This window comes from Saccostrea echinata, unplaced genomic scaffold (genome assembly GCF_033153115.1).
Source record: "Saccostrea echinata isolate AGI-Se365-2 ecotype Australia unplaced genomic scaffold, CSIRO_AGI_Sech_v1 ptg000012l, whole genome shotgun sequence".
Classification (NCBI taxonomy): domain Eukaryota; kingdom Metazoa; phylum Mollusca; class Bivalvia; order Ostreida; family Ostreidae; genus Saccostrea; species Saccostrea echinata.
The window spans coordinates 8,429,398-8,455,809 of record NW_026889761.1 but is presented as its reverse complement, the minus strand read 5'-3'; the positions used below and the strand labels follow the sequence as shown (position 1 = coordinate 8,455,809).

The window sequence follows — 26,412 nt, the reverse complement described above, 5'->3', positions numbered from 1 at the left end:
AACGCTAATCCCTATACACAAATTTTATACACAGGAAATCTATGAATATTACCTGTACAGCTTGCTTGATCTACATTTCATATGGTGAAAAATTCACCGTAATAAGTTCTCAGTATTTATTCAAGTAAATTCAAATTATAATTAAAACAATTTAACGAAATCTATATTAGGTGTTAACATATGTATTTCTTTTAAAAAATATTTTTAACAGTCTGGTATGGCGGTAGCAACACAAGTGCACGACAAGAAGAAAGACCCTCAATACCCTGTCTAGGCGAATTTAGATCAAAAATCAAAAAAATTGGATCAAAACGTTTGCTTTCATCCTCAATATCCGATCGATATCATACGCAAATAGAGTTGTGTTAGCAGCTTTTTGTTCCTCTTTATTAGTTTCATCGTAATTTTTGCTATGTCTCAAAAAATTCTCCTACGATTAAAAACAATTAGATTTCAGTCACCTTTGTAATCATTTCGTACTTTAAATCGAAATTTACTAATTAGAAAAAAATTTTTATAATTAAATACAATCATGATTTATTTTACTGAATCATTATTTTTAGGATAAAATGATGTTGCATGATTGTGTTCTAAATATTTATATTCAAGATAATTTCGATACAGCTTCTATATTGCCTAGGTATATATGCGGTAAATATCAAAAGACTAAAAGTTAATTTGATGGTCGCCACAAGTGCCAAACAAAGTGTACAAGTTATACACAGGGACTAGTAACTAAATGTCAATCAATTTCAAGCATCCAATGATTGACCTTAATTTACTTGATTGATAGGGGTATACAGACCAGGTAAATCTGAGGGCAGTGCTTATTATCTCGGGCTTTAAATACAGAAAGGGTATCAATTATTCTATAGGTAATTTAAACCTGCATCCATGCAGTTCTGCTATTTGTTTGTAACGTACCAAAACTCATTTGGTCAAGAGACCTCTGAAAGCTGTACTTCTCTATTCCAATTTTGAGCATATACTGACAGGGGTCGATGGATATATAAGTATGGAATGACATGTCCAGTGAGGAGACATCTACACAACAGTCCACAGCAGTACAGAGGCTAGGTACATAACAGGTGACTTGTCTGGCTGAATCTATTGTCAATGGGTTGTTTTCTAGATCTACAGCCAACTGACACACTGAAACAGATAACATACACAAGGATATTTAAGATAAAACACACAATTTCTATAATGAATTGACTAATTAACCTACATAACAATGCTATATGTTTTTATTTTCATAAAATTTAATAGAGATCTTTCTGTGAAATGTGCCTTCTGCAACCGGAGGGATATTCTATTAAAAGTTATTGATAAAACTCTGTTTTCAGTGTGCACTTACATTGAGGAATGCTTGAAGCATTTAGATTAAATCCTGTGTCTACAAAGCCATAGTTGGTGAAAGTATAATATCCATTTCCCCTCTTGCATTCATTGGACTCTCTGTATTGTGCAATGTCTAAATGTTCCAGCAGTAGAGCTTTTGTCCAGGTATTCAGAGGAATTCCAAATGGAACACTGTGTTGTTTCTTCCATGCACTCAGTGAGAAACCTTCAATAAAAATAATTTATAATTTATAATAATAATTCATAATTTACTCTTAGCAATATTCTTTGAGCAGGTTAATTAATTTATTTTTTGGCCAAATGTCCAGCCAAGATAAGATCTACATGGTATGAGAATGTTTGCACCTCAACTCAACTAACATGTATATAATCTTGTTTTTCATTTTTTAAAGAAAACTTTGGAGATTTTTTAATGTGCTATATCAGCCCTCTTTTACACTAGAATAAATCGCACTTATTTTAAGTTCCATTGACCATAATTTGACAAAAAATCAAACAATACATACATGGGAATGTAGAGCATAATCATATTAACTAATAATATTTGTGTCACTACTATTATGACAAGAAATATCTCAAGAATTATCCTCGAGTACTCTTATTCAAAAACTCTACTAAGGCCCCATCCTTGCCAAAAGGGTATGATGTAAACAAACTTGTATCTACACTTTATATACATGTACTAACAATTCATATTTAAAACTTTTCATTTCTAGCCCACGGGAAGATTTTTAATGAAATCACCAAAACTTCATTATTTCTCAATTTGTCTGTGGAAGAGGCATGGCCCTTAATCTGAACTATTTGCTCCCTGCCAAAGAATATTTTGTGTGAAACTTGGGTTAAAATTAGATATGTGGTTCTAGCAAAGCCAAAAAATAGAAAAACTGGCCCAGATTTGCTAATACTGTTCTTACATTGAACACTGTCATAAAAAAAGAGCATTAAGAAAATTAAAATCTAGACATCAGCAAATTAAGAAATACTATATCTCTATTGTAACTTAAAACAAAGGTTTGTTTTATTTACTTACCTAAAGTCTCATTCCATGGACAGATCCGTTTGGGTAGAAGCGTTTCCTTATACACTGCAATGCTTTTGAAGCATTCCCCAGCAGACTCAAAGCAGAGGCTAACATTCATGTTCACAAGATAAAGGCGTTCTCCATAAAGGTCCTTCAACGTAAAACTGCAATGAGAAAAATATATTCAGTATTCAGCACCATCACTAAACAACTAAATGCAACTGTTATTTTATTATCTTTTCATTGAAATTACATGCATTTCATGTACCATACGGTAATAAACATTGGTACCAGAGTAAAGATTGCATACACTGTAGAAAAACCTACAACTGTAACTTACAGTTGAACTGTGATAATTTGAACTCCTATATCTTGAATACCGTGGATATGTCAAAGTGAGCTTGAAGTCCCAATTACTTTTCATTTTATGTATTTAATCTCAGTATTTCAGATACTCGGTTATCTCAAACTTTTTTGGTGGTCTCATTGAGTTCAAAATAACAAGATTTGATTGTATATTTAAGAAATAAACAACAATGTTTCAGTGAACATGGTGTTATGAACAATACTAGCCCTACAGACTAACGGACATCATGGTAAACATGTCTGCAAAGCTTAAGTTGTTCACAACTCCATGTTCATTGTTTATTACTTAATAATTGCATTATGTAATGTTGTCAAGAATATCAGAGGAAATCCTGAACTGGATAAGGGAACGGTTGACTGTCTTCATTGGGAAAAAAACTTGTGACCATTAATCAGCAGACTTCATTAATCCATCTTATTTCAAATAAATAATATACAATAAACATGCAATTTGTTCCTTAACCCCGGTTATCTGCTACAAACCACGTCGTCTTCAACTCTCGTAAATTTTTGTTTTGATGCAGTTGTGACATCATCATTCAAAGTATTGAAACTCTGGGAGAAAAATAACATTATTTTGAAAAAAGGAAATGCTTTTATCTTTTTTTTCAACATAACTTTGTTTTTTTAAAAAATATTTTAAGAGCTGAAATCTCTCTTAAAATGGATAGTATGGAAATTTTGCTTTGATCTTAAAACACCCGCACGTGAAAAGTTATCGTTATTTTGTAACTATATCGGTAAAAATGTACAAATAAATTAAGATATAGCAGCTCTGTTTAATTTAAAAAAAGTTCCATTATACAATTAAATACTTTGATCAAAATTAGTCTTAAAAACTTTAAGTACACCTCGATTAGTAATTTTAAGTCATTTTGAATTTCTTTTTTCCGGAGGATTTCATTAACAAAAGGCCCATGGGCTACATAGCTCACCTGAGCACTTTGCAACAGAAAGCAGAAATCAGTTCAGTATTGAAAAGTTTAAATATATAAGTGGTCCCAACCTTCCCCTAAAAGGGAGGGGGATGATTTGAACAAACTTGAATCTTCACTGAGTATGCTTCCATATTTCTGTAAATAATCATAGTCTACAAAGATTTTTAAAGATTTTTCCCTATAAATTTGATCTTCTGTTGTGGCCCCATACAACCCCTGGGGGTCATGATTTGAAAAACTTGAATCTACACTGCCTGAGGATGCTTCCATACAAATATGACAATCATGGCTTTGCTGTTCTTCAAAAGATTTTAAAGGATTTTTTTTTAAAGATTCTTCCTATGTTTTCATGTCTTGAGAAGAAGATTTTAAACGATTTTTCCTATGTAAAACTTTGATCGTCCATTGTGACCCCACTCTACCCCGGGGGGGGGGGGTCATGATTTTAATAAACTTGAATCTACATCACCTGAAGTTGCTTCTATATAAATATGACCGATCATTGGCTTGCTGTTCTTGAGTAGAAGAAGATTTTTAAAAATGTTTTCTATGTAAAATTTGATCGCCCATTGGGGCCACACTCTACCCAGGGGGGTCATGATTTGAAATCTGAATTTAAACTACATGAGGATGCTTCCACATAAGTTTCATAAGATTTTTAATAGATGCCATTAATTTTTCACTAATTTGTAACTATTTCCCCTTGGAAGAAAGCGTGGTCCTTCATTTGAACAAACTTGAATTCCTTTTACCTGAGCATACTTTGTGGCAAGTTTGGTTAAAAATGGCCCAGTGGTTCTTGAGAAGAAGTCAAAAATGTGAAAAGTTTACAGTTAAACAGATGCACGCCGGACAAAATGTGATCAGAAAGGCTCACTTGATCCTTCAGCTCAGATAAGCTAAAAACTACGATTTATTCCTTTTGCACAATCTTTTCTTGATATACTTCTCAACATGCTATATTACTTAGGAAGCTTGATCTGTGTAAGAGTGGATATCACAGTGTAATCATAGCAAAAGACACTGCATTCATAGCGATATGACTGCAATTGGTGAGTACAGGTTCACAGAGGGAGAAAACAGAGTATGCAAATACACACTTAAATGTTTATGTACCTACTCATTTGGAATGTCATCATTATGAATTTAATCAATACTTCCAGTCAACTTGTACATTTAAGATGTTGCAATGAAACCTTACTTTAAAATGCTTACAAAGGGGTATAACATAAAGTATCCTAACATTTCTGAAGGTAAGCTAAAAAGTACTCACTCTAATCTAACAACTCCTCCAAGCCAGAGATGTTCAAGTTTCCCTGAAGAAAATGATACAACATTCCAGTTACTGAGTAATTTGTACCAAAATTATGCTAATCACTAATTAATTTCATTTTTTTTTTGGCATCACACAGGTTTCAAAACACAGCCTCTATCCATCGCACGTGTACACTCTGTATAGAATATCATTCCATAATTGCTGCTTGAAGGTATCCATTTAAATTTTAGTACCTTTCTTTTTTTTCTCAAAAAAAAAACAGGAGATTTAAAAATTTTATAGAAAAATTTTAAAGCTCTCATAATATTTTGTTAATTCTTCCAAATATAGAGTCTCTATTTAACTACTTTACTAAAAAAAATTATTACAAAGGTTAAAGTTTGTGACAGACAAAATAGAAGATTTTTAGACATGACAAAAACAATATGCTCCTTAATCTTCCATCTCAAATGGCATAATAATAAAATGAATTGAAAATGTGAAACTTAATAAATATTTACCAAATGGATAATCAACAAGTGAAATTTCTCTTTTCAGTTTCTCTATTCCTACATGCAGGATTGCATTACATGGATCAATGGTTAGAAAAACTCTGAAGCTTCGATGTAAAAAGTCAACATTGAAACAGCACTCTGTTGAAGTACAATCTTCTGACAAATGACAAAGACCTTCAGGAATGCTTGGCCTGGATACAGATTTGGTACATGCTAAAAATAAATTCATGGTCAACAATCTGTCACTTTAAGTTGTAATTCAAGTAAGTTACAATAACATCAGATCAAGTGGAATATAGTATAAAAGTGACATCCTTTAAAATGCTGTATGATATGAATTTTCTATCTGAACTGAATAAAACTAGATATCATTGAGATGATGGCCATCTCAAAGGGCCCCGCTTTCAGCAACGAACATGAAAATGTAAGGTAGCTGAAAAGGGTTTATTTTGAAGAGGAACACTTGTGTACCATTAAGGGATGTGTTGTAAGAGTCTAAAGGGCTTCTATGTCATCCTTGTTATAATAAAAAATGGCACGAAAATCGAGAGTGCTCCATACCCTCTATCAAAAAGCAGCACAAAAATCACAAATGTTGCATATCCTCTATGAACACTATTGCATTTATATCAAAATATGGAAGGAAAATCACAAATGTTCTGTACCCTAAATCAATTGGTAAAGTTTGAGGCTGACTGGACTTAAGAGAAAGAAACCATGTACCGAACAAAGATTTTAAACAGAGAGGCTATTTTTGACCTTGATCCTTGACCTAGAAACTTTGTTCAAGGTCACTGCACATCCATTGACCAGTGACACTCTGTGAGTGAAGTATGAGCTACATTGGACCAAGAGGAGAGAAGATATGCTCCAGACAAGGATTTTTCATATAATTCTGCTATGACCTTGACCTTAGACCTAGAAACATGGCTCAAGGTCACTACACACTCTTTACCCGAAGGCACTCTGTGCGTGAAATATGAGCCAGATTGGGCCAAGGAGAGAGAAGATATGTTCCGGACAAGAGATCTCGGACGGACGGACGGACGGACAGACGGACGGACAGACTGATCACTATATGGCGCCCGCAGAGCGGGGCCCTAATAATTATCCTCTCTAGACTGGTACAAAGTGGTGAAAATGAAGAATCGAGAATTGTTAGGAAACAAGAAATATGTTCATAGGTCATCAATGCCCCTGAGAGGTAAATTAGTAATGCAACATGAAAATTTGTTTTAGTGTATGAAATTTGATGAGATCTATTAAATAGTTTTTTTTTCAAAAAAATGAAATTGAAATCTAAAAAGTTGGATATAGATGATAATTTCTCACCAAATTATGCATACGTGCATAAGCATACATAAAAATATCTTAAACTAAGCAAAATGCAAATTTGAGATAAGTGAGGTCAAGGTCACAGGAAAGTTCAAGGTCAAACATTTTTGATGCAGTTGAATAGCTCTCACTAATACTAGTATCAGCATATTAAATTTGATAAAATATTTTGAATGGTTTATTTAAAACTAAGCTAAAAACTAATTTAAGAAAATTGAGGTCAAGGTCAAAAGAAATGTCAATGTCAAAAAATGTTGATGAAATCAGTATGTATAAGCATATGAAGTTTCTTTAAAACTGAGCAAAAAAACTAATTTAATAAAATGAAGTCAAGGTAAAGGTAAATGCAGTTGAATAACTCAATTCAGTATGTATCAGTAGTTCAGTAGTTCTCATCCATATATATATATATATCAGCATATGAAGTTTGATAAAAATATCTTGAATAATGTGGTTTCATTAATATTCGTGGGCATCAATTTTCGTGGATTTAGTAAAAAACATAGTTTCGAGGATACATAAATTCGTGGATAATGGTCCAGAAAAAAATTGTCATCTTATCATTTTTTTTTCTCTCGCCGTGTGCTTTAGCGGAAACCTTCATGTCATTTACAATGTTAACAGTACGTAAATATTTAAAAACAATTACCAACAGGTAAAAACTCTTTAATTTATTATTTATATTTACTCATCTGAAATTTTTTCAAGTCTGAAACCGTCTCCACTGTAACACTGGGACCTCGATGGACCAATTTAATTTCGGATATTGAAACAGATTATTAAAAACAATTAATGAAAATAGAATTTTATTTAATCAACGTTTCGGGAAAAAGGTGTGCAAGTATCTCAAAATATTAAGACAATTTGATTTTTATTTTTAAGCGCACATACGGACAATAATTAAGTGTGGCAACAGGACATTAAAAGTAACAGAAATTAAGCATTTCAGTTTAAAAAATGGTGTTAAATACTTATTTTTACATGCACAGCGTATGTTTCTGCACTTGACAGAGACATCCACACCCCCTTGTTTGTAGATATACGAACAAACACATCCACCATTGTCCACGCTCGCTGGATACGATTTCACGCGTTAAGCATACAAAATCGACGACAAACAATTAAGCCGTGAAGGGACGTCAAAATGGCAGGACGTTGGCAACATACATACCCATTATCTCACGTTTAACAAAAAATATATTTCTAAACGAACAGATAAAAGTCAAATTAGCATTGAATTTTGTTAATAATTTGTATGAATTTAGCCTGTTTTGAACAGATTTTTTTCTTACGGAATTTTTATTTAACGATAATTTGTTGTTTTCATTCTGCAGGTGATAATGGGGTTTGACCCGTTAGATCGTTTGAGAATAACAAATTTAAACACATTTACGCCTGATTATTATCTCTTGGAGTAATACCATTGATTGGCTGTATGCACTGCATTGACAGATCTACGTGTTATTTGTTAATTTTCATGGAAAATATTCAAACATTTTGCTAAAAAAGTCCAGATAATTATCTTGAAGCATTTCTTCCTCTTTTTTAGATATTCTTAAACTGATAAAATATGTTTATAAAGTCAACCTGTTGGGAAAGACAGAAAAAGGGGGGGGGTATTTGCATATATTAACGAAAGTCGGAATGGGCTTTTTAAAGGTTCAACATAAATAAAAATGGAGACACCAAATTTCGATGAACATTAAATTTCGTGGATCGACTCAACAACGAAATTCACGAAAATTGGTGTTCCACGAATAATAATGAAACCACAGTAGTTTCTTTAAAACTTAGCTTTGAACTGAGCTAAACGCAAAGCGGGACGGAAGGACAAACAGAAGACGGACATGACAAACTCTATATGCCCTGGCCATATTCATGGCCAGGCATAAAAATGATGACTTACAAGATGTCCATCCAAAACTTGATGTCTGGCTTGTAAACTGACATAAGGATGTTTCAAAGTACTGTGACAATGCAAGCTCATCCAAGAGTTTAGCAAGTTTGTATTCATTTGTGATCAGGTCCGTGGCATTTCTCAGTTTATTCTCAATTAGCCATGACTTGAGAGAAAAGTCTGAAAGAGATAAGAAAAGGAAATTTCTTCCATTAGACAGATAACTCTATATCCCTATTTATTTCAATCAAAGAAATATGCTGAATTCTTCTTACTTTGAATTCTGTAACTCTGATCCCAGGAACACTGAGCTTTAGGAATGGCTGCCTTGTTAAACACAGTAAAGGTTGCTGTTGTACTGCACTGAGGATTGATAGATTCATAGCAGTCCATTACATCCAGTGAAAGTAGATATACATCTTTCTCTGGCAGATCATACACAATGTACCTGGACATAGGCAATAAAATCCACTTTTAAATACATATTTGCTAACTTTTTAAAAATAGTTTTGTATAGTAATAAAACCTCGTAGTCTTACATACCTGATTCTGTAAACTCCTAGTAGCTTGAATTCATGTGCATTACCTAAAATATTAAAGAATCCAATCATTGTTACTGTAACAACTCATTCTTTACATACTTACGAAATAACAGTTTGGAAATTTGTATTCCCTGAATCAACAGACATTTTAAACCTACCCCAACGAAATCCATCAAGAGTTTGGTTGTGAAAGACTTGTTCTATCTGTATGCTAAGACTACTGGTACAGTGGTCAATGTGGAAGTAGACTTCATAGTTTCTCTTCAGAAGTGAAGCGTGTACACAACATCTCACCCCTGTACAGGTGGACAGCAGGTCACAGTTTATGTTGGAATCCAGGGTTGGTAAGCTGACATTCATTGCACAGCCTGTTTTAATGATACATCCACTAGCAGTGTTCTTTTAACCATTCAGACAAAATCTGACATTTTGCACATGCTGTATTTTGTTTCTAATGGCTAATACCATTATTACTGAAGTCAACATTTTCTATAAACATAGGTAATCATAGAAAATAGAGCTCACCTCAACGAATATTGTCTTTAAGTAAGGCAAAGTCCCATATAAAAGTAATAATCTAGTAGTGTGCATTCCTAGATGCAACATTTATGCAATTTTTGTCCGATAGGGCTTGCAGTTACATGGAAATGGACTTATCTAAAAACTAGTCACTCACCCAGAAGATGTTAGTCAAATCCAGCATCTGATGCTATTTAAGAGTGATCGTCCCTAAATGCAGCATCCATGCAAGTTTGGTTTAGTTAGGCCTTATAATTTCTTGGCAATGGATCTGCTCCAAGAACTTTAATCTGGTCACTCATCCAGAAAATGTAGGTCAGATCCGGTAGGTTGTGCATTCTTAGATGTATCATCCGTGCAAGTTTGCAAGTTTGGTCAATATGGGGCTTATAGTTAATAAGAAATGAGATCTGCTCCAAAATCGTCAACCTGGTCACTAATCTGGAAATTATAGGTCAGATCCGGCATCCGGAATCCAAGGATAAAGTCTATTTCATTATCTTTCAGCATATGATTTATGTCGCACAATCTACAGAACATGGCCAAAAGTGATTCATCATTTCCCTTTTTACCATATACTTTATGAAAAGTAAGTTTTTGTCCAAAAACTTGTACGTGAAAAGAAGAAATCACTTGCTGTGGCGTTCAACTCGACATTTAGATATATCGACGACGTATTGTCAATTAACAATGGCTATTTTCATTCTTATGTCGATACGATATATCCTGGTGAACTTGAGATAAAAGATACCACAGAGTCCGACACATCTGTTTCATATTTGGATATTTTACTTGAAAAAGACGTTAATGGTAATCTAACAACCAAGCTTTATGATAAACGTGATGACTTTAACTTTTCAATCGTCAACTTCCCTTACTTATGCAGCAATATACCTTCATCACCTGCATACGGGGTATATATCTCTCAGTTGATTTGATACGCAAGAGCATGCTCTACGTATGTACAATTTCTAAAACGAGGTAAATTATTGACAAATAAGTTGATGAAACAAGAATATAAGCTGTCTCGTTTAAAGTCATCATTTCGTAAGTTCTATGGTCGATACAATGACCTTGTCAGCAAAATACAATTTATCATTGAGTCTAATGCTGATTGACGTTTTTCATACTAATTGTTAGGCCATTATATATACACTGAATTGTCGACGGATTTTTCCGTTATTTCCCGATCATGACAAGGGGCACACGGCGGGTGTGACCGGTCGGCAGGGATGCTCACTCCTCCATGGCACCTGATCCCATCTCTGATGTTTGGAGGTCCGTGTTTGCTCTGCTCCTATTTTGCATTGTTTAATGGACTTTTGAGTTTGAATACTGTTCGTTATCTCCATATATTTCATGCATATACATATACATTTATGCATATTCATTGTCACATACAGTGACCGTTTTTTATGATATATTGAAATAAAGTTACCTATACATTTGATGCAAAATACGTACTGAATAAGTTTCATGGCCCAAGACCTCAGAGTGTTGTAAACCTATAGGGTTTAGAACGGACATTTCATTTGAACATTTTAAACTTGGACTATATTCATATCATAATCATTTTAGTTTTTAATAGTGAACTTAGTAGTGACAGTAAAATAAAATAAAAGTTTATTAAACAAGGATGTACATTATTAGTGTACCTCATACAGTGACTTTATAATTGGAAAAGGGACTTTATGTTCATGAACTATAATTATCTTGTTAGAACAAATTGGATTTTGTTGTTGGTACAATGAACTATAATTTTGTAAATCATTTTTGTAATGGAATTGATCAGAATAGACCAATCAAGCCCATCGATACCAAGTAATAAAATTTGAACGGAAATGCAATGGTATTATTAAGATTTTTGACCAAGAGCAATAAAATTGGGAACTTTGAAGTAAATAAGTAAAAGAGCTTAGGGCTAGAACTCATGGGGTGTAGAGATAAGGACTGAGCCCATAAATATTAGTAATGAGTGTTTACTTGCATTTGAGGGTGGTGCCATGTTGGGGTTCATAGGTCAACGGACAGACCTACGGACTAAGCGTAGGTGGTATGGTAATGTTAAGTTAGCCAATGAAAAGTACTTTTATATCCGGGACCATGAATACCCTCTGAGCACAAAATACCCTGTTTTGCCGGAAAACGGCATTCTATGCTATGACTCTATTATTTGACTCGTTTGGAATACTTTTTGGACTCTAATCTTTTGGATCTCACTTTAATTTTTATTTTTGGAGTTTTAGTTCTACGCTCTTCTTAAATATTTAGGACGGATCTTTAAAAGTTTTGCTACATGTATAACCAGTGTATTGGTCTTTTTCCAACCTGTTTTCCATCCATTGACTCTTCCAAATGAATTGCCAGGTGATATTACACACATTGGTATATTGGTGTATGATGCAATACCAAGTTCTTCCATCAGCTGAGGTATGTAAGGATCTTCTATATCACTTGAGATCAAACCTCTCTTTAACTTCCAACTGTGTAGTGAAAACCCTTCAAAAGCACGGAATATAAGATTATTAAGTTGAAAAGAAAGTTATAACCTAAGAAATCTAGCAATAAAAAAATAATCTAGGGAATGTTGGAAAGGGGGTAGTATGTCCCCTTGCTGCAAAAACCTTGCATCCTTGTTCCAGTACCAAATTGTTTACAAATGGTAATTGGCAGATAAAAAATAAAAAAGTTTTAATTTGCTTGCCAACCTTTAATTTGATAATCCATCGACCAATCGCAGACAGCTTTTGGTATCAATGAATTTTGGAAAAGAACATGTTGGACATCACAGTTCTTTGGCTTGTAGCACTGACTAATGTTCATACTTAATAGATACTTGTGTTCATAATAGAAATTCTGCATTACCATCCTGCAATGACAAAAATTATAAATGAGAGATACTATATAAATTTTATAAATTGATATAATTTTACTTTTTACTTGATATATAAAGCATGGAAAATTTTAATTACCTTATTAAATAAATGCCATACATGTCCATCCTCATCTCCTCTCCTAAAACATAAACATGATACATTTTGTTAAATTTTATTTTATAAACATGCACCTGCAATCATTTAAAATATTAAGTCAACTCTGTGAGATATCAAGACTTTGAGCCCCACTTAAATATATATCTGTAATATCACATATTGTTAAAGTTTCAACAGAGGCCTGTGGGCCTTGACACTCATGAGTCACTTTGGTCCTGCTTGAAATTTTTTTGACTTGTCTAATTTTATTCAATTGTCAAACTTTGATCCCCTTCCGTGGTCTGACCCACCTAACCATCAGAAGTCAAGATTTTAACAAACTTGAAACTATATATTATAAAAGAATTCTTGTTTCACAAGATGCTGTTCTAGATAAGATTTTTCCTTATACCTCATACAATTTGGACTCCCAATGCAGTCTCAAATATAACATTTTTTTTTACTTTTTTACCCTCTGCTGTTGTCTTTCTTCAAGTTTTGTTGAAGAAAACCAATAAAAAATTATTCATACAATGACATTGTATAAAATTTTTTTTATTTCATTTGCTAAATTAAAGTTAAACTAAATATTAAATGTGAAAAAGAGACTTCAATCTATTACAATATCTTGTTAAAGTGTAGCTGCAGAACTGTAGCGTTATGGTTTTATATTTTAAGATTTTCTGCGCACTTTGGGGATGTATTTCGCCACTTTCAGCAGTGGTCAATCAACTGCCTTGCATTCCCTAATTCTAGACATCTGTGTTTTTTTATCCACCTCCTAACCCTTCACAATCGCTTACACAGACCAATAAACTCGATTGTTTTGAATTTTCTGCCATCCGACAACAAATTCACAACAACCGAGTTTATTGGTCTGTAGAGATGACTAGAGAGGGTTAGGTGGTGGATGGAATATACAGGTTGGTTATAAAATATTCTAGAATTAGGTAATAAAATGTAGTTGATTGACAAATGCTGGAAAGTGGCGGAATACATCCCCAAAGTGCGCAGAAAGTCTTGCTCCGTAAATATGTACCATATTTGCATTACGGGATCTTTAGCGTTAATGGTCAAAGACAAAAATATAAAACCATAACGCTACAGTTCTGCTAGTAAATGTGTGACAACTTCCAGCAGATGAATGGAAAGATGACAAAGATACCTTTGTAGGTAAGGTAACATAACCAAGAGGCCCCATGGGCAACATCACTCACCTGAGCACTTTGGCTAGGAAAAAGCAAAAGTCAGTTCAGTATTGAAAAGTTTAAATACATAAGTTGTCCCAACCTTCCCCTAAATGGGATAGGGGGAGGACATGATTTGAACAAACTTGAATCTTCACTAACTGAGGATACTTCCATATAAATAAGACCAATCATGACTTTAGTAGATTTAAAAAAAATCCTTTAAGTTTCATCTTCTTTTGTGGCCCCACCCTACTCCCGGTAGTCATGATTTGAACAAACTTGAATTTACACTGCCCGAGGATGCTTCCAAATGAATATGACCAATCGTGACATTGCTGTTCTTGAGAAAAAAGAATTTTGAAGATTTTTCCTATGTAATCCTATTTTAAAGTTTGATCGTCCATTGTGGCACGACCCTACCCCTGGGGGTCATGATTTGAACAAACTTGTATCTACACTACCTGAGGATGCTTCCATATGAGTTTCATCTATTCTAGCTGACCGAGTGGTTCTTGAGAAGAAGATTTTTAAAATATACCTGTCCATTTTCACTAATTTGTAATTATCTCCTCTTGGAAGAAAGCATAGCCCTTCATTTGAACAAACCTGAATTCCCTTCTCCTAAGTATACTTTGTAGTAAGTTTGGTTGAAATTGGCCGAGTGGTTCTTGAAAAGAACTTGAAAATGTGGAAAGTTAACAGAAAGACAGACGGATGCCAGAAAAAATGTGATCAGGAAAGCTCACTTGAGCCTTTGGCCCAGGTGAGCTAATAAAAGGACATTGTTTGCCTGGCTTTAACTTTTTTCAAACTCACCCCATTTGATGGCTAACAAACTGATGTCAAAATGAAGTTTTTCAATCTCTATTCGCATGGTGAATCTACAGGAATCAATTTTCAGTATGACTTCTATATTTCTTGACAACACATTATCAAACATACAGCAGGTGACTGCGGTACAGTTAGAAGCCAGGTAACAGCTGATTTTGTCTGAGGCTGTAAACTGGGTAATGCCATGAATCATTCCACAGACTGTTAATATAAACAAGATGATCATGCAACTTAAAAGTCACTGTAAGTAAAATGTTGTAATTTCTTTATAGATCCCAATGTTAGATAACATGAGAAAAACACAATCTTACAATTAAATTTTCTTCTTTTGGTAGAAGACTGATTGCTTATTAGCTCTATGTTTGTAATTTGTCTAATAGATTTCCACATGATAAGTAAGAATCTTTGAAATTTCATTATGTTTGAAGGTTGTGGCCCATCCCATCAGGCCCCGGTGGATGGGAAGCAACACATTGACAATTTTGTTCCCCTTCACCCAGATTTCCACAGGCAGGCGATAATCATGTTATATATTTTTTCTAGGCAAGGCAATTCAAAGCATTTATATGATAATTATTTATATTATACTTTCATGTAAATTAGTTGTATCTGATTCGTTGAGAAACATTTGTTAAAAAGCACTATTACCCGCTGAATGATGAAGCCACGCCCTCCAGCGTAGCAACGAACAACATTGCTTAACGACGGGTGATATTCCAAAAATAGTGAGTGCGCAGAATTTATGTTCACTTTTATTTGTATAAAAAATTCACTATAATATAATAAATATTGCAAGCAGTTGAGTTTAACATTGAGGTTGCGCCTCGGTTGACAATGGTTTTCTTAAGCTTGGGGTGAAAATTTCAATGTTACACTCAAATACATGCAATATTTATATATTGTACCATCTTTCCAGTAATTGGTATGAGGGGTATAGTCCTCCGATTCTCTGGAACAAGGGTATGTCAAGTACTGAGAAATCAACAGGTCTTCTTGAAGCAAATAGCTATCCCGTTCAGACAGAGTGATTATGTGCTTGTCAGATTTCCACTGGTTCAATGAAAAGTCTGTAAAGAAAAGATGCGCAAATTTTGTCTTCATAAAATGTATATTTACATCCATTGAATATTATTTCCTTTATTTCTTAAGGAACCCATTGCCATTTATCACTGAGTAAACAACACTAAGTAAGCCACCTGCATAGATTTCTTCAGCAACGGCTGTTCCATCAATTATACATACAATGACATACACTTCTATAATACAATATTTAACATGTTTAATAATACTTTGATTGTTTTTTTTTTATACAGATATAAATATAAACAATAAAATGCCTTCCTTTGTTTGTTAGTACGGGAATTAATGTCGCAGCTATTGCAGAAAAAATTTACATATGTATTTTTTCTGCAACAGCTGCGACATTAATTCCCGTACTATCAACCAAAGAAAGCATTTTATTGTGTAAATATTTAAGAGAAAAAGTATAATTATGTGCATTAAAGCATTTAGAATTTTTACAATAAGAGCACAATAAATAGATCGAATGAAATTCTGGGAAATCTTTTCCCCCCTTATTTATCTATTGACAACTAAAACATACGAGTGCCTCTGCTACAAAAGGGATTCTTTGTTGTTACTTACAAAAAGAATTCAGTGTTGGGACAATTCACTGTGTCTGTCATGCATGCTGAAAACACAGTGTTTAACTCAATATTCAACTTACTGGTAATTGCAAATCCAGAGTAAAGTTGACAAACTTTTTTAGGAAGTAAGGCATTTTGGAACACCATACTCTCAAACCTACAGACACCAGTGGACTCTAAACAAAAGCTTATTCGTAGAGTGATTTGGTATTTTCTCTCTGCTTTCAAGTCATAAACTCTATACCTGCAATATGCATTATTTAATTATGCATAATGGCTCAATAGCTCATCTGATTTGACAATAGCTATATTAAACCATATTCAAAGTAGAGTCATATAGCTTGAAATGTTTCCTTTTCAAACACAGAGTATACCACTGATCTTTAACTTACCTCATTTTGATAATATTCTTTAGATAGTAGAAATTCTCCTGACCTGAAAAATAAAATTGTCCTAATGAGACAAATATTTCCTGCAGGGCTCACATAAAACATTTACTTGAAAACAAATAATTTAAACATTTGCCAAAAATTCTGAAATATCTGAAATATTTACACTGCTGTGTTGTGCAGCATTTATATTCTTCAAATATTTTACTCTGATTATAACATATTCTCTGTTCATAACCTCTGAATCAAACTGCAGCAGTAAATTTCTATGACCTAGACAAAAATTTACGCTTATGAATCCTGTGATCTTGTTTACATGTACATAGCACTGACTCAAGGTAAAGTTGCATCCTCTTGTCATGAGCAACTGAACTGAAGAGTATTATAATCTTATTCATTACAAAGTTATACAATGGACAGGAACAGGAGCCCTTGGAAACATGTGATCTTCACACTGACGAATGACCTAAGTACCTTCCCATCACCTTTGTGCCAATTTTAAGCTATAGTGTTTCTCAATTTCAAAGTACCGCCAAGGTGGCTCAGTCGGTAGAGCGCTCGCTCCGTGATTGGAAGGTCGTGTGTTCGAATCACGGCTGCGACTGATCTAAGTTGATAAATAAAAAAATAGGAAGCAAATGTTCCTTCACCAAGCACTTTGAAGTGAAAGTTGTAGGTCATTCGGATGAGAACTTAAAAAACCGAGGACCAGTGTAATGGTAGGCATTGGCACGATGAAGAACCCTCACTGCTCAATGGCCCTGAGTGACTATTAAAGGTCTAAATTTGAAGCCCTTCACCAGTATATGGTGACATATCTCTATATGAGTGAAAAATTCTCGAATAGGACTTAAAACATCATACAATCAATCAATCAATTTTAAAGTTGTGATTGGGGCATGAAGTGGGACAGACAGGCGACTAAACAAACATATATGGGGGATAGAAGTATGACCAAATTGAAATCTGTTATTCTGGTACAGAACTAAGGCAAATGTACTTTTCACTAAATACCTCTAAAGGGAAATGATAAATTAATGCTGATAATAATTACTTACCAAATGAAATATCATAAACTGAAAAGCTATGAATGAAGTTCTCTATGCCAATCAGAAATCTGTTTTCACATGGATCAAAATCTAGGAAGGCTGAGAACGATCTCTGGAATGGATTACTGGAATTTACACAACAATATACTGCAGTACAGGTGTTGGGAATGTAGCAAGCCAGTTCTGGTGGTAGATCTTTAGTTGTAATGTTGATTGGACAGTCTAAAAATTGTAAATTGTACACATATCTTTAAAATTATGCACATATGTACATGCACCAACAGAATTCATCAAAATGAGGGAGCGAGTGAACGGCAAGGTTTCTTGCCATCATACAAAAAATTCTGAGAGCTAACTCTTGTGAAGATGTAATGGTGTTTTTTCTGCTTATTCAGTTAATATCCTCAATCAATAGAAATAAATATAATAAAATCCATTTCCTACTATATAATTAAAAACAAGTTGTTTTACCATTTGTCCATCCACTTGCCAAAGAGCTGAAGTTTGTACTTCCACTACAGGAGTTTTCCCTTAAAAACATTGCCAGTCCAAGATCTTCATATAATTCAGTAAGACCATGTTGGGGTAATGAGGATTCTGTGAATCTTCTGTCTGTCACCCATGATGTCAATGAAAATCCTACTCAATAAAGATATGTAATCAAATATTGCAAAGCACATCACAAGAAATGCAGGATTTAAGTGGGGTTAAAATCTGCTCATTAAAATGCACTAGTTAATTTAATCATTACATAGGTTTAGTTAAATGTCAAGGGAACGTAGTATATAGGACTAATCTACTTTCAAGTACCCAGAAGTTAGTAAAAATCCGATTCAATGAAACATAGGTAAAGATTTTATATAAAGCTCATCTTAGCAAATGTTATGAAATTGAGACTAAGTATCATACCAAAATAAATTCACTAATATGCAATAGTTTTTTCATTATTAGTGTCTCTATTTTAAATCAAGAAAATATAAAACCTGAATCATGACAACCGTATGATTTTTCATCAGTACAACATTTAATAACATTTATGCACGTCTGGTCCAAATAAGACTTACAGGTTCTTGAGAATGAACCCCATCCAGGACAGTATATTTTGTAGCCCTGATCATATTGTCCCTGGCGACATCATGTTCCACTGCACATATCACTGTCCATCAGTTCCACACTGACAATGGCAACAATATGTGCCCAGTCAGGAGCCCCCCCCCCCCTCCCCTTCCTCTTTTGCAGAATGGTGAAAAAATGTATTTTACATATCAATATTTTACTCAAATTAATTATAATTGAATAAATTCTTCTATGCACAAGTTGCTATAGGGCATCTGGTTAGCAAAACTAAGTTCAATCAGTGCCTTTCTGATGTGTTACCTGGTATATCATAGTTAGCAGTTCTGAAGTCACATCTTGGTTTGGGTAGCATCATGTCTCTAAGTATACTCTCTGTCAGCATACAGTAATCTGGTTCATAGCATATGCTGATATTTGCACTCAGCATGTAGTGCAAGTCAAAAGGCAGGTCAAACAGAGTGTAGCTGAAAAACATACAAAATACTTTACATCATTTTGCAGTCATCACAGCAGCAGTACAACTTTGATAATTCCCTTCTGTGTAAGAAGCACAGGATGACAAAAATATATTAACAAGATGAAAGATGCAGTTTTTCTGTTCAGTGAAAGTTTCAAAAATGATGAATAAAGACTTGTCCAGTCACAAATTACATAAGGAAGCTATTGTATCAGTGTTTTTGATGGACCTAAAAATGGATGAACAGAAATTTCATTAAACAACTAGTTTCTTAGTCAGTATCTACTGCCGGTGAAAAAAGGTGGACACAAGAAATTGTTCAGAGGGAATTGCATAATTATTATAATCAAACATTTTACTTTTTTTAAACTCTAGATTTTAGAAATCGTTTCACGGTCAAATAGAACTACATACCTTATCCTGTATACTCCACCTAGTTGAAATATCTTGTTCTCTCCTTAAAAGTCAAAAAATGTTTACAAAATATTATCAACATTTACTTAGTACTTGTTAATAAACTTACTTACAAAGAAATTAAAGCATTTTACAATATTCAAAACACTAGGAAAATAGTCTTATTAGTACAAACCAAAGTTGAAGTCAATCAGTGAGAAGTCTGCTTTCCACTCCTCTATCCCCACACTCAGTTTTAGATTACAGGAGTCTATGTGTATGGACCAGGAGACAGTGGTCTGTAGAACTACGTCATCTGTACAGCAGGTAATGGAGGTACAGCTGGAGTGAAGCTGACAGTATGTCTTCTTCTCCATGTTGTAAGGAAGTCCTGATAATCTGCAGTCTGTAAAAACAATATCAGTTTATATAAGAAAGCTTCCTATTTCAGTCATTTGATTTCACTTGAATCCACTGTCTTAATAACATTAATTGAATCAACATCATCCAAAAAGATAGATATTGTATATGTGTGCATTTTATTTATCTCCAGAACTGTCTGTTAATTTTTAACAATAATTGGCAGATTTGTTAAACAAGAATTTTGACAAAACACAAATCTGTCAAAATTCTGAAGCAATCAAACTTTTTTACAGCCCAATAAAGCATACCATCTTTCCATCCATTGAATGTTGGCCAGTACTGTGAACTCTTTCTGCTGCACTTTATTTGTTTTCTGTAGCCTGGCATTTCCAAATACTCATCAAGTCTGTTCCTCATAATGTCTGAGAGTGCCTCATGAGGACCAAGAGAGTTGTTCATCTTCCAAGATGACAGTGAAAATCCTGTTGCACAAAAAGATTTCTAAAATTGCTTCATGTGACAAAAACATGAAAAGTTCTCCAATCAGTGCACAGCATATTTTCCAGAATGGTAAGAAAATTTTGATGTGAATTAATCACACAAATTTGTATCATACAATGTTGTGTTCTGTTCCATTTGAGGTTCTCTGATTTTTATTCAGTATTTGTCATCATGACACTGCTTCCAACTCCAAAGCAGATAAGGCATTTGTTTGGCTTCTTATTATGTGTACGTTAGGTAATTAAGAATTCTTAATACTTTTACACATTTTCCAGCAGTTTTTTTAGCCTACACTAATACATTAGTTTTATCATACTGGCATATTTCAACCTGGATTAAAATTTTGCTTCAAAAACTAAGTATGTCAATTTTTTGCTGCAAAAAACTTCAGTAATATAAATTCTTGACATTCATGATCTAGTTAGTTAAGTAACTAATGCTGGATGAAAAAAAGAAACCTATACTCAGACTTGGCTTCAGTTTATGTGATGTTCGGTTTTTCTTCCTCACTAGTAAATGATAAGAGGATAACTTGAAGCATAGAAATTAGAATTACTATCAAGATCTATTATTTCAGAACGATCAATAAAAAAGTTATTATGTTACAAAACATATAGACAAATAAATGAAATAAGCCATTAAATGCACCCCCTCCGCCCAAAAACAAAAAATCTAGCAAATCTTACCACTTGGTAAATTTTGGATCCAATCACATTTTGTCTTTGAAAGCAAGGCGTTTTTGAAGACTGTCTGATTAGCTATTTCACATGGCCTTTGGTTGTCAAGACAAATGCTTACATTCAAATTGACTAAAAAATTGTTGGTATACCACAAGTCCTTCAAATGAATGCTTAAAAACAAAACAGATGTTTCTGGTAAGACTTCAGCCCTAATGGTTTCCATTTCACATGCACGGTCAGAGAAAAACAAATGCAAGATAACAAGTGTTTTTTTCCCCTTAAATAATTTATTACAGTACTATATATATCAATATACAGCATTGTGACCCATATTTGTAAAAATAAATTGACATGACGATTTTCAGGTTTATGGTATAGCCGAATGTTGTTGTTGTTGTTGTTTTTTTTTTTACTAAAAGTAATCATTTACTCACTCCATTCTTACAACTCCATTCATCCAAATCCTTCTTTGGAATTCTGTTCGAAACAAAAAAATTAATTAAGAGGATCTGTTGTTCATAAGCACTGATGGATCTTTTAACAGAGACTGATTAAAACATACCACTGTCAAGCATCTTGATGGATTCCTTTGAAAGTTCTGTAAATCTCCAGTTATCAATACCCACAGTTATTCTGGATGTGCATGGATCAATGTCTAAGTATGTCCTGAAGCTCTGTCCTAACTTAGTGCTGGACACACAACAGTCCAGTCCTGTACAGGAACTAGGCAGGTGACAGGTCAGTGTGCTGGGCAGAGGCATTAAATCTGGGGGACTGGCACAAGCTACAAGAGGTTCATAGACTTGAAGGTCAAAATATTACTAGAAAATTTTTTCAAATGATTCTTAGCAACAAAATGATGATCAAAACAATTTTTCATGACTCCTCATATGATAAATTATAATGTTTGGAAAGCCTTTCTGCCTAACTTTTAGGAGTACAGTTAAATTCTGTTTTCTTGACCCTATATACTAAATTCTAAAATTAATAAGGACTATTCCAGAAAAATTATCTTAGGGGGTGGAAATGCCAATTCATTTTTTTCTTTACTTTGGTTGTGGGGTTTATTTTTCTTAGTTTAACCTGGGGGGTAGATAATTTTATAAATGATGGTGAGGGGTTTGGATGTGTGTGACCAACTGAAAAATGGTACAAAAATTGTACAATTAAATAGAGACTTTACTTAATTGGAACCAGAGGAAATTTGACTTGAAAATGTGGTAACAATTTTTTTTATCAGACATACAAAAAATGTTATTTATGTCTCTGATTTAATACGTCATCAGAAACAAGAGGCCCATGGGCCACATCGCTCACCTGAGCACATTGGCTAGGCAAAAGCACAAATCAGTTCAGTATTGAAAAGACCGGGGGAGGGGGGGGGGGCTTGAATTTTAAACTACCTGATGATGCTTCCATGTCAATGTAACAAATGGCTTTGTTGTACTTGAGAAGATTTTAAAAAAAATTCCCATATATTCCTTTGTAAAAATTTGATCCCCCATTGTGGCTCCTCCCTATCCCAGGGGTCATCATTTGAACAAACGTGAATCTACACTACCTGAGGATGCTTCCATATCAATATGACTAAATATAGCTTTTCTGTTCTTGAGAAGAAATATTTCTTCTTTATGTTCTTATGTTAAACTTTCCATTCCCCATTGGACCCCACCCTACCCCTGCGGGTCATCATTTGAACAAAATTGAATCTACACTACCTGAGGATGCTTCAATATCAAAATGACTAATCATGGTTTGCAGTTCTTCAGAAGAAGATATTTTCCTTTATATTTCTATGTAGAACTTTGATCCTCCATTGCGGCCCCGCCCTACCCCGGGGGTCATGGTTTGAACAAACTTGAATCTACACTACCTGAGGATGCTTCCACATGAATATGACTCATCATGGCTTTGCTGTTCTTGAGAAAGAAGATTTTTAAAGATTTTTCCTATATATTTCTATCTAAAACTTTGATCCTCCATTGTGGCCCCGCCCTACCAGGGGTCAGGATTTGAACAAATTTGAATCTACACTACCTGAGCATGCTTCCATATAAATATGACTCATCATGGCTTTGCTTTTCTTGAGAAGAAGATTTTTAAAGATTTTTCCTATATATTTCTATCTAAAACTTCGATCCTCCATTGTGGCCCCGCCCTACCCCCAGGGGTCAGGATTTGAGCAAACTTGAATCTACACTACCTGAGGATGCTTCCACATGAATATGACTCATCATGGCTTTGCTGTTCTTGAGAAGAAGATTTTTAAAGATTTTTCCTATATATTTCTATGTAAAACTTTGATCCTCCATTGTGGCCCCGCCCTACTCCCGGGGGTCATGATTTGAACAAACTTGAATCTACACTACCTGAGGATGCTTCCACATGAGTTTCATCTTTCCTGGCCCTATGGTTCTTGAGAAGAAGATTTTTAAATGATGCCATTATTTTTTCAGTAATTCCTAATTATCTCCCCTTGAAAGAGGGCATGGCCCTTCATTTGAACAAACTTGAATCCCCTTTACCCAAAGATACTTTGTGGCAAGTTTGGTTGAAATTGGCCCAGTGGTTCTTGAGAAGAAGTCGAAAATGTGAAAAGTTTACAGACAGACAGACGGACAGACGGACAGACAGACGGACAGACGGACGCCGGACAAAATGTGATCAGAAAAGCTCACTTGAGCTTTCAGCTCAGGTGAGCTAAAAACAAAAGAAATTTTGTGAAGACAAATGTGTTACATTAATTCATATAGTGACTCAGATTACTTAATCCTCCACCCTCTTACCCTTACAAATTTTCTTATTCTACTAGAAGTAAAAGATTCATATACTATGGATATACCATGGATATGAAGCGTTTTATAATAAATGGGGATGGGGATGAAATGACAAAAAAAATGAATTATTTTGGTTGTGAGGATTTTTTTTCTAAAGGTGGTAGGACTAGAAATTAGTAACATTCCAGCTTCAGATAACTTTTACTGAAATAACTCCTTGACATATACAGTTTCAACTTTTTGAAAAAAAAATAAATGCGTTCAACTGTTTAAAAATGACCAACAACAGATAAAAAATATAGAGTGCAAAATAAAAGGAAAAAAGGTAAATATAAATACTATAGTTCCATCCATTGATTTTCTGAGGCATGTAAGGAGCTGAAGAATTGTCACAGTTTTCTCCCTTGAGTCTGTTTAGCTTTAGACGTTCCATTAGATCCTGTAATGGTACACCAGTCAATGGGGAAGTATCGGGGTATCCTTTAGCTGATAACCAGGATGTCAAATCAAAATCTATTGGAAACAGAAATTTGTAACTAAGCACAGGTAACTATCACTATATTCCGGGATGCATTTACCTACTTATCATATTCCCACATTTTCAAGAAAGATCAATAACACTGTTGTTATTGTAGTTTTCCATTTATCTCATTTCTTGACATTATTTCTCTTGATAGTTAATGTTTTCAATGTAGCCAAAATCTCACCGGTTATATCACGCCTATGTGCAAAAGAGGTTTTATTTGAGATTTTGATTTCTTTATGGACCTAAAAATGGGTGATTTAAAAATAAAGCTCGCATATATATATATATATTCTTTTTGCTGTATAATTAGTCATTGCATTTAAATGTTCAACAAGGATTCAGAAATATTTTGTTTTTCTTCTAAATTTTATAGGCTTAAAAAGGTTTTGTTATTTTTTTTATAAACAGCTTTAATTGATTTTAACAATATTTTGGGTTTAATAATTTTAACCATCCACAAAACAGTTATCTGAACTATGGTTTCAGCTTACTATGTCTTATAAGCTGCAAGAAGCCCTCATTGTTCAGAAGAGTGATCAATTAAGTCAAACTTGATTGAATGATGCTAAATTTGCAAATCATCAAGCTACACTCTGAGATCTCTATTTTCTACGAGTCCTTAAGTAGAATTTCAATATAGGTCCATTCCTAATACTCTTAAAATGACTGCATGAGCAGGCAAGTCAAAAGTAAATATTCTACAGGCACTGATACAACATTTCTTGCTATTGATATATCTTAAATGTTGCTTAAACTTCGTTTCGTATCTCGTCTGCTATGAGATGCGCTATATACTATTATCCTTTACACACCTGAGTCCACATATTCCCTCTTCCAGTTACAGTATGGCTGAGTTAGAGACTTAGGAAGTCTGGTCTTATCGAGAATTCTGTACATCTCACATGAATGAATTCCCTCCCAGCATGCCAAGATGGAGAAACTGACTATGTACATATTGGAGTTTGGAAGATCTTCCACAATTATTCTAACAAATTAAAGTATAGATAAATATTAGATTTAAAAAAAAAAACCAATTTTTTTAAAAAGTAAATGTCAAACAACAATAATTTCCAATCAATTTATGATGTCCTACCTAAATAATTTTCTTCTTTATTTATTCTATTTAACTATACTTAAGATTGAAACTTCAAATGAATACGTTAATGATTTGTTATAGATTTATTTTTATGTACTACAATTAGATGATCAAACTTACTTTAACTGGTAAATTCCACTTATATTCAGAGATTCTTCTTTTCCTAAAACAGAAAGTAGACTTGTTGTAACGGTTTCTTGAATGGCATGTATAGTATTTGACTCAAATTGATTTTTCAACAATTAAGCATAGTTTGAGATTGCGCTTTCTGAATGTGCTTTAGATGGATGTATGTACTTGGGAATTTAGCAATGTACTTGATTAAACGAAAGCTGTTTTTTGCAAATGGCTCTAAATAGAATGCACAGTCAAATGTAATATGTTTACAGTATTTTCTATAAATATGAAAGCTTAATCAGTTAATGATACTGCTTTTATGCGCATTAGGATAATCTGTCATTATGCTATTTGAGAGATATATTTTGACTAAAAACTAAAAAGGAGGAATATTGTCTGAATCACAAAAACATCTACATTGTAGTCAAACATTACGGTCAGACACCTAGCTAAGTCATCTTCTGGACATAATTATTTTTAGAACTGAACACTAAGGCACAAACAACAGTCCAAACAATTGTCAATCAATGTTAACAAAGAAAGGTAATAATTAAATTCATATTTTGTGATTTAGTAATCTCATGATTGCTAGCTC

The 26,412-nt window shown here is 33.8% G+C and overlaps 1 protein-coding gene across 1 annotated transcript in view; it reads right to left on the bottom strand.

Moving 5' to 3' along the window:
* Window positions 1-26,412, bottom strand: part of LOC133184959 (uncharacterized) — a 226,303-nt gene that overhangs the window by 61,659 nt on the left and 138,232 nt on the right. The window contains exons 110-137 of the mRNA XM_061320024.1: window positions 25,821-25,863; window positions 25,417-25,589; window positions 24,418-24,591; window positions 21,864-22,085; window positions 21,736-21,778; window positions 21,308-21,471; window positions 20,429-20,602; window positions 19,954-20,163; window positions 19,779-19,821; window positions 19,208-19,371; window positions 18,302-18,469; window positions 17,840-18,052; window positions 16,785-16,827; window positions 16,473-16,636; window positions 15,652-15,813; window positions 14,732-14,947; window positions 12,726-12,768; window positions 12,462-12,622; window positions 12,082-12,252; window positions 9,393-9,602; window positions 9,236-9,278; window positions 8,968-9,140; window positions 8,702-8,872; window positions 5,467-5,673; window positions 4,964-5,006; window positions 2,396-2,550; window positions 1,358-1,567; window positions 925-1,152 (exon numbers count right to left, since the gene is read on the bottom strand). Of these exons, the coding sequence (XP_061176008.1) occupies window positions 925-1,152; window positions 1,358-1,567; window positions 2,396-2,550; window positions 4,964-5,006; window positions 5,467-5,673; window positions 8,702-8,872; window positions 8,968-9,140; window positions 9,236-9,278; window positions 9,393-9,602; window positions 12,082-12,252; window positions 12,462-12,622; window positions 12,726-12,768; window positions 14,732-14,947; window positions 15,652-15,813; window positions 16,473-16,636; window positions 16,785-16,827; window positions 17,840-18,052; window positions 18,302-18,469; window positions 19,208-19,371; window positions 19,779-19,821; window positions 19,954-20,163; window positions 20,429-20,602; window positions 21,308-21,471; window positions 21,736-21,778; window positions 21,864-22,085; window positions 24,418-24,591; window positions 25,417-25,589; window positions 25,821-25,863 (4,191 nt within the window). The remainder of the gene's footprint in view (window positions 1-924; window positions 1,153-1,357; window positions 1,568-2,395; window positions 2,551-4,963; window positions 5,007-5,466; window positions 5,674-8,701; window positions 8,873-8,967; window positions 9,141-9,235; window positions 9,279-9,392; window positions 9,603-12,081; window positions 12,253-12,461; window positions 12,623-12,725; window positions 12,769-14,731; window positions 14,948-15,651; window positions 15,814-16,472; window positions 16,637-16,784; window positions 16,828-17,839; window positions 18,053-18,301; window positions 18,470-19,207; window positions 19,372-19,778; window positions 19,822-19,953; window positions 20,164-20,428; window positions 20,603-21,307; window positions 21,472-21,735; window positions 21,779-21,863; window positions 22,086-24,417; window positions 24,592-25,416; window positions 25,590-25,820; window positions 25,864-26,412) is intronic.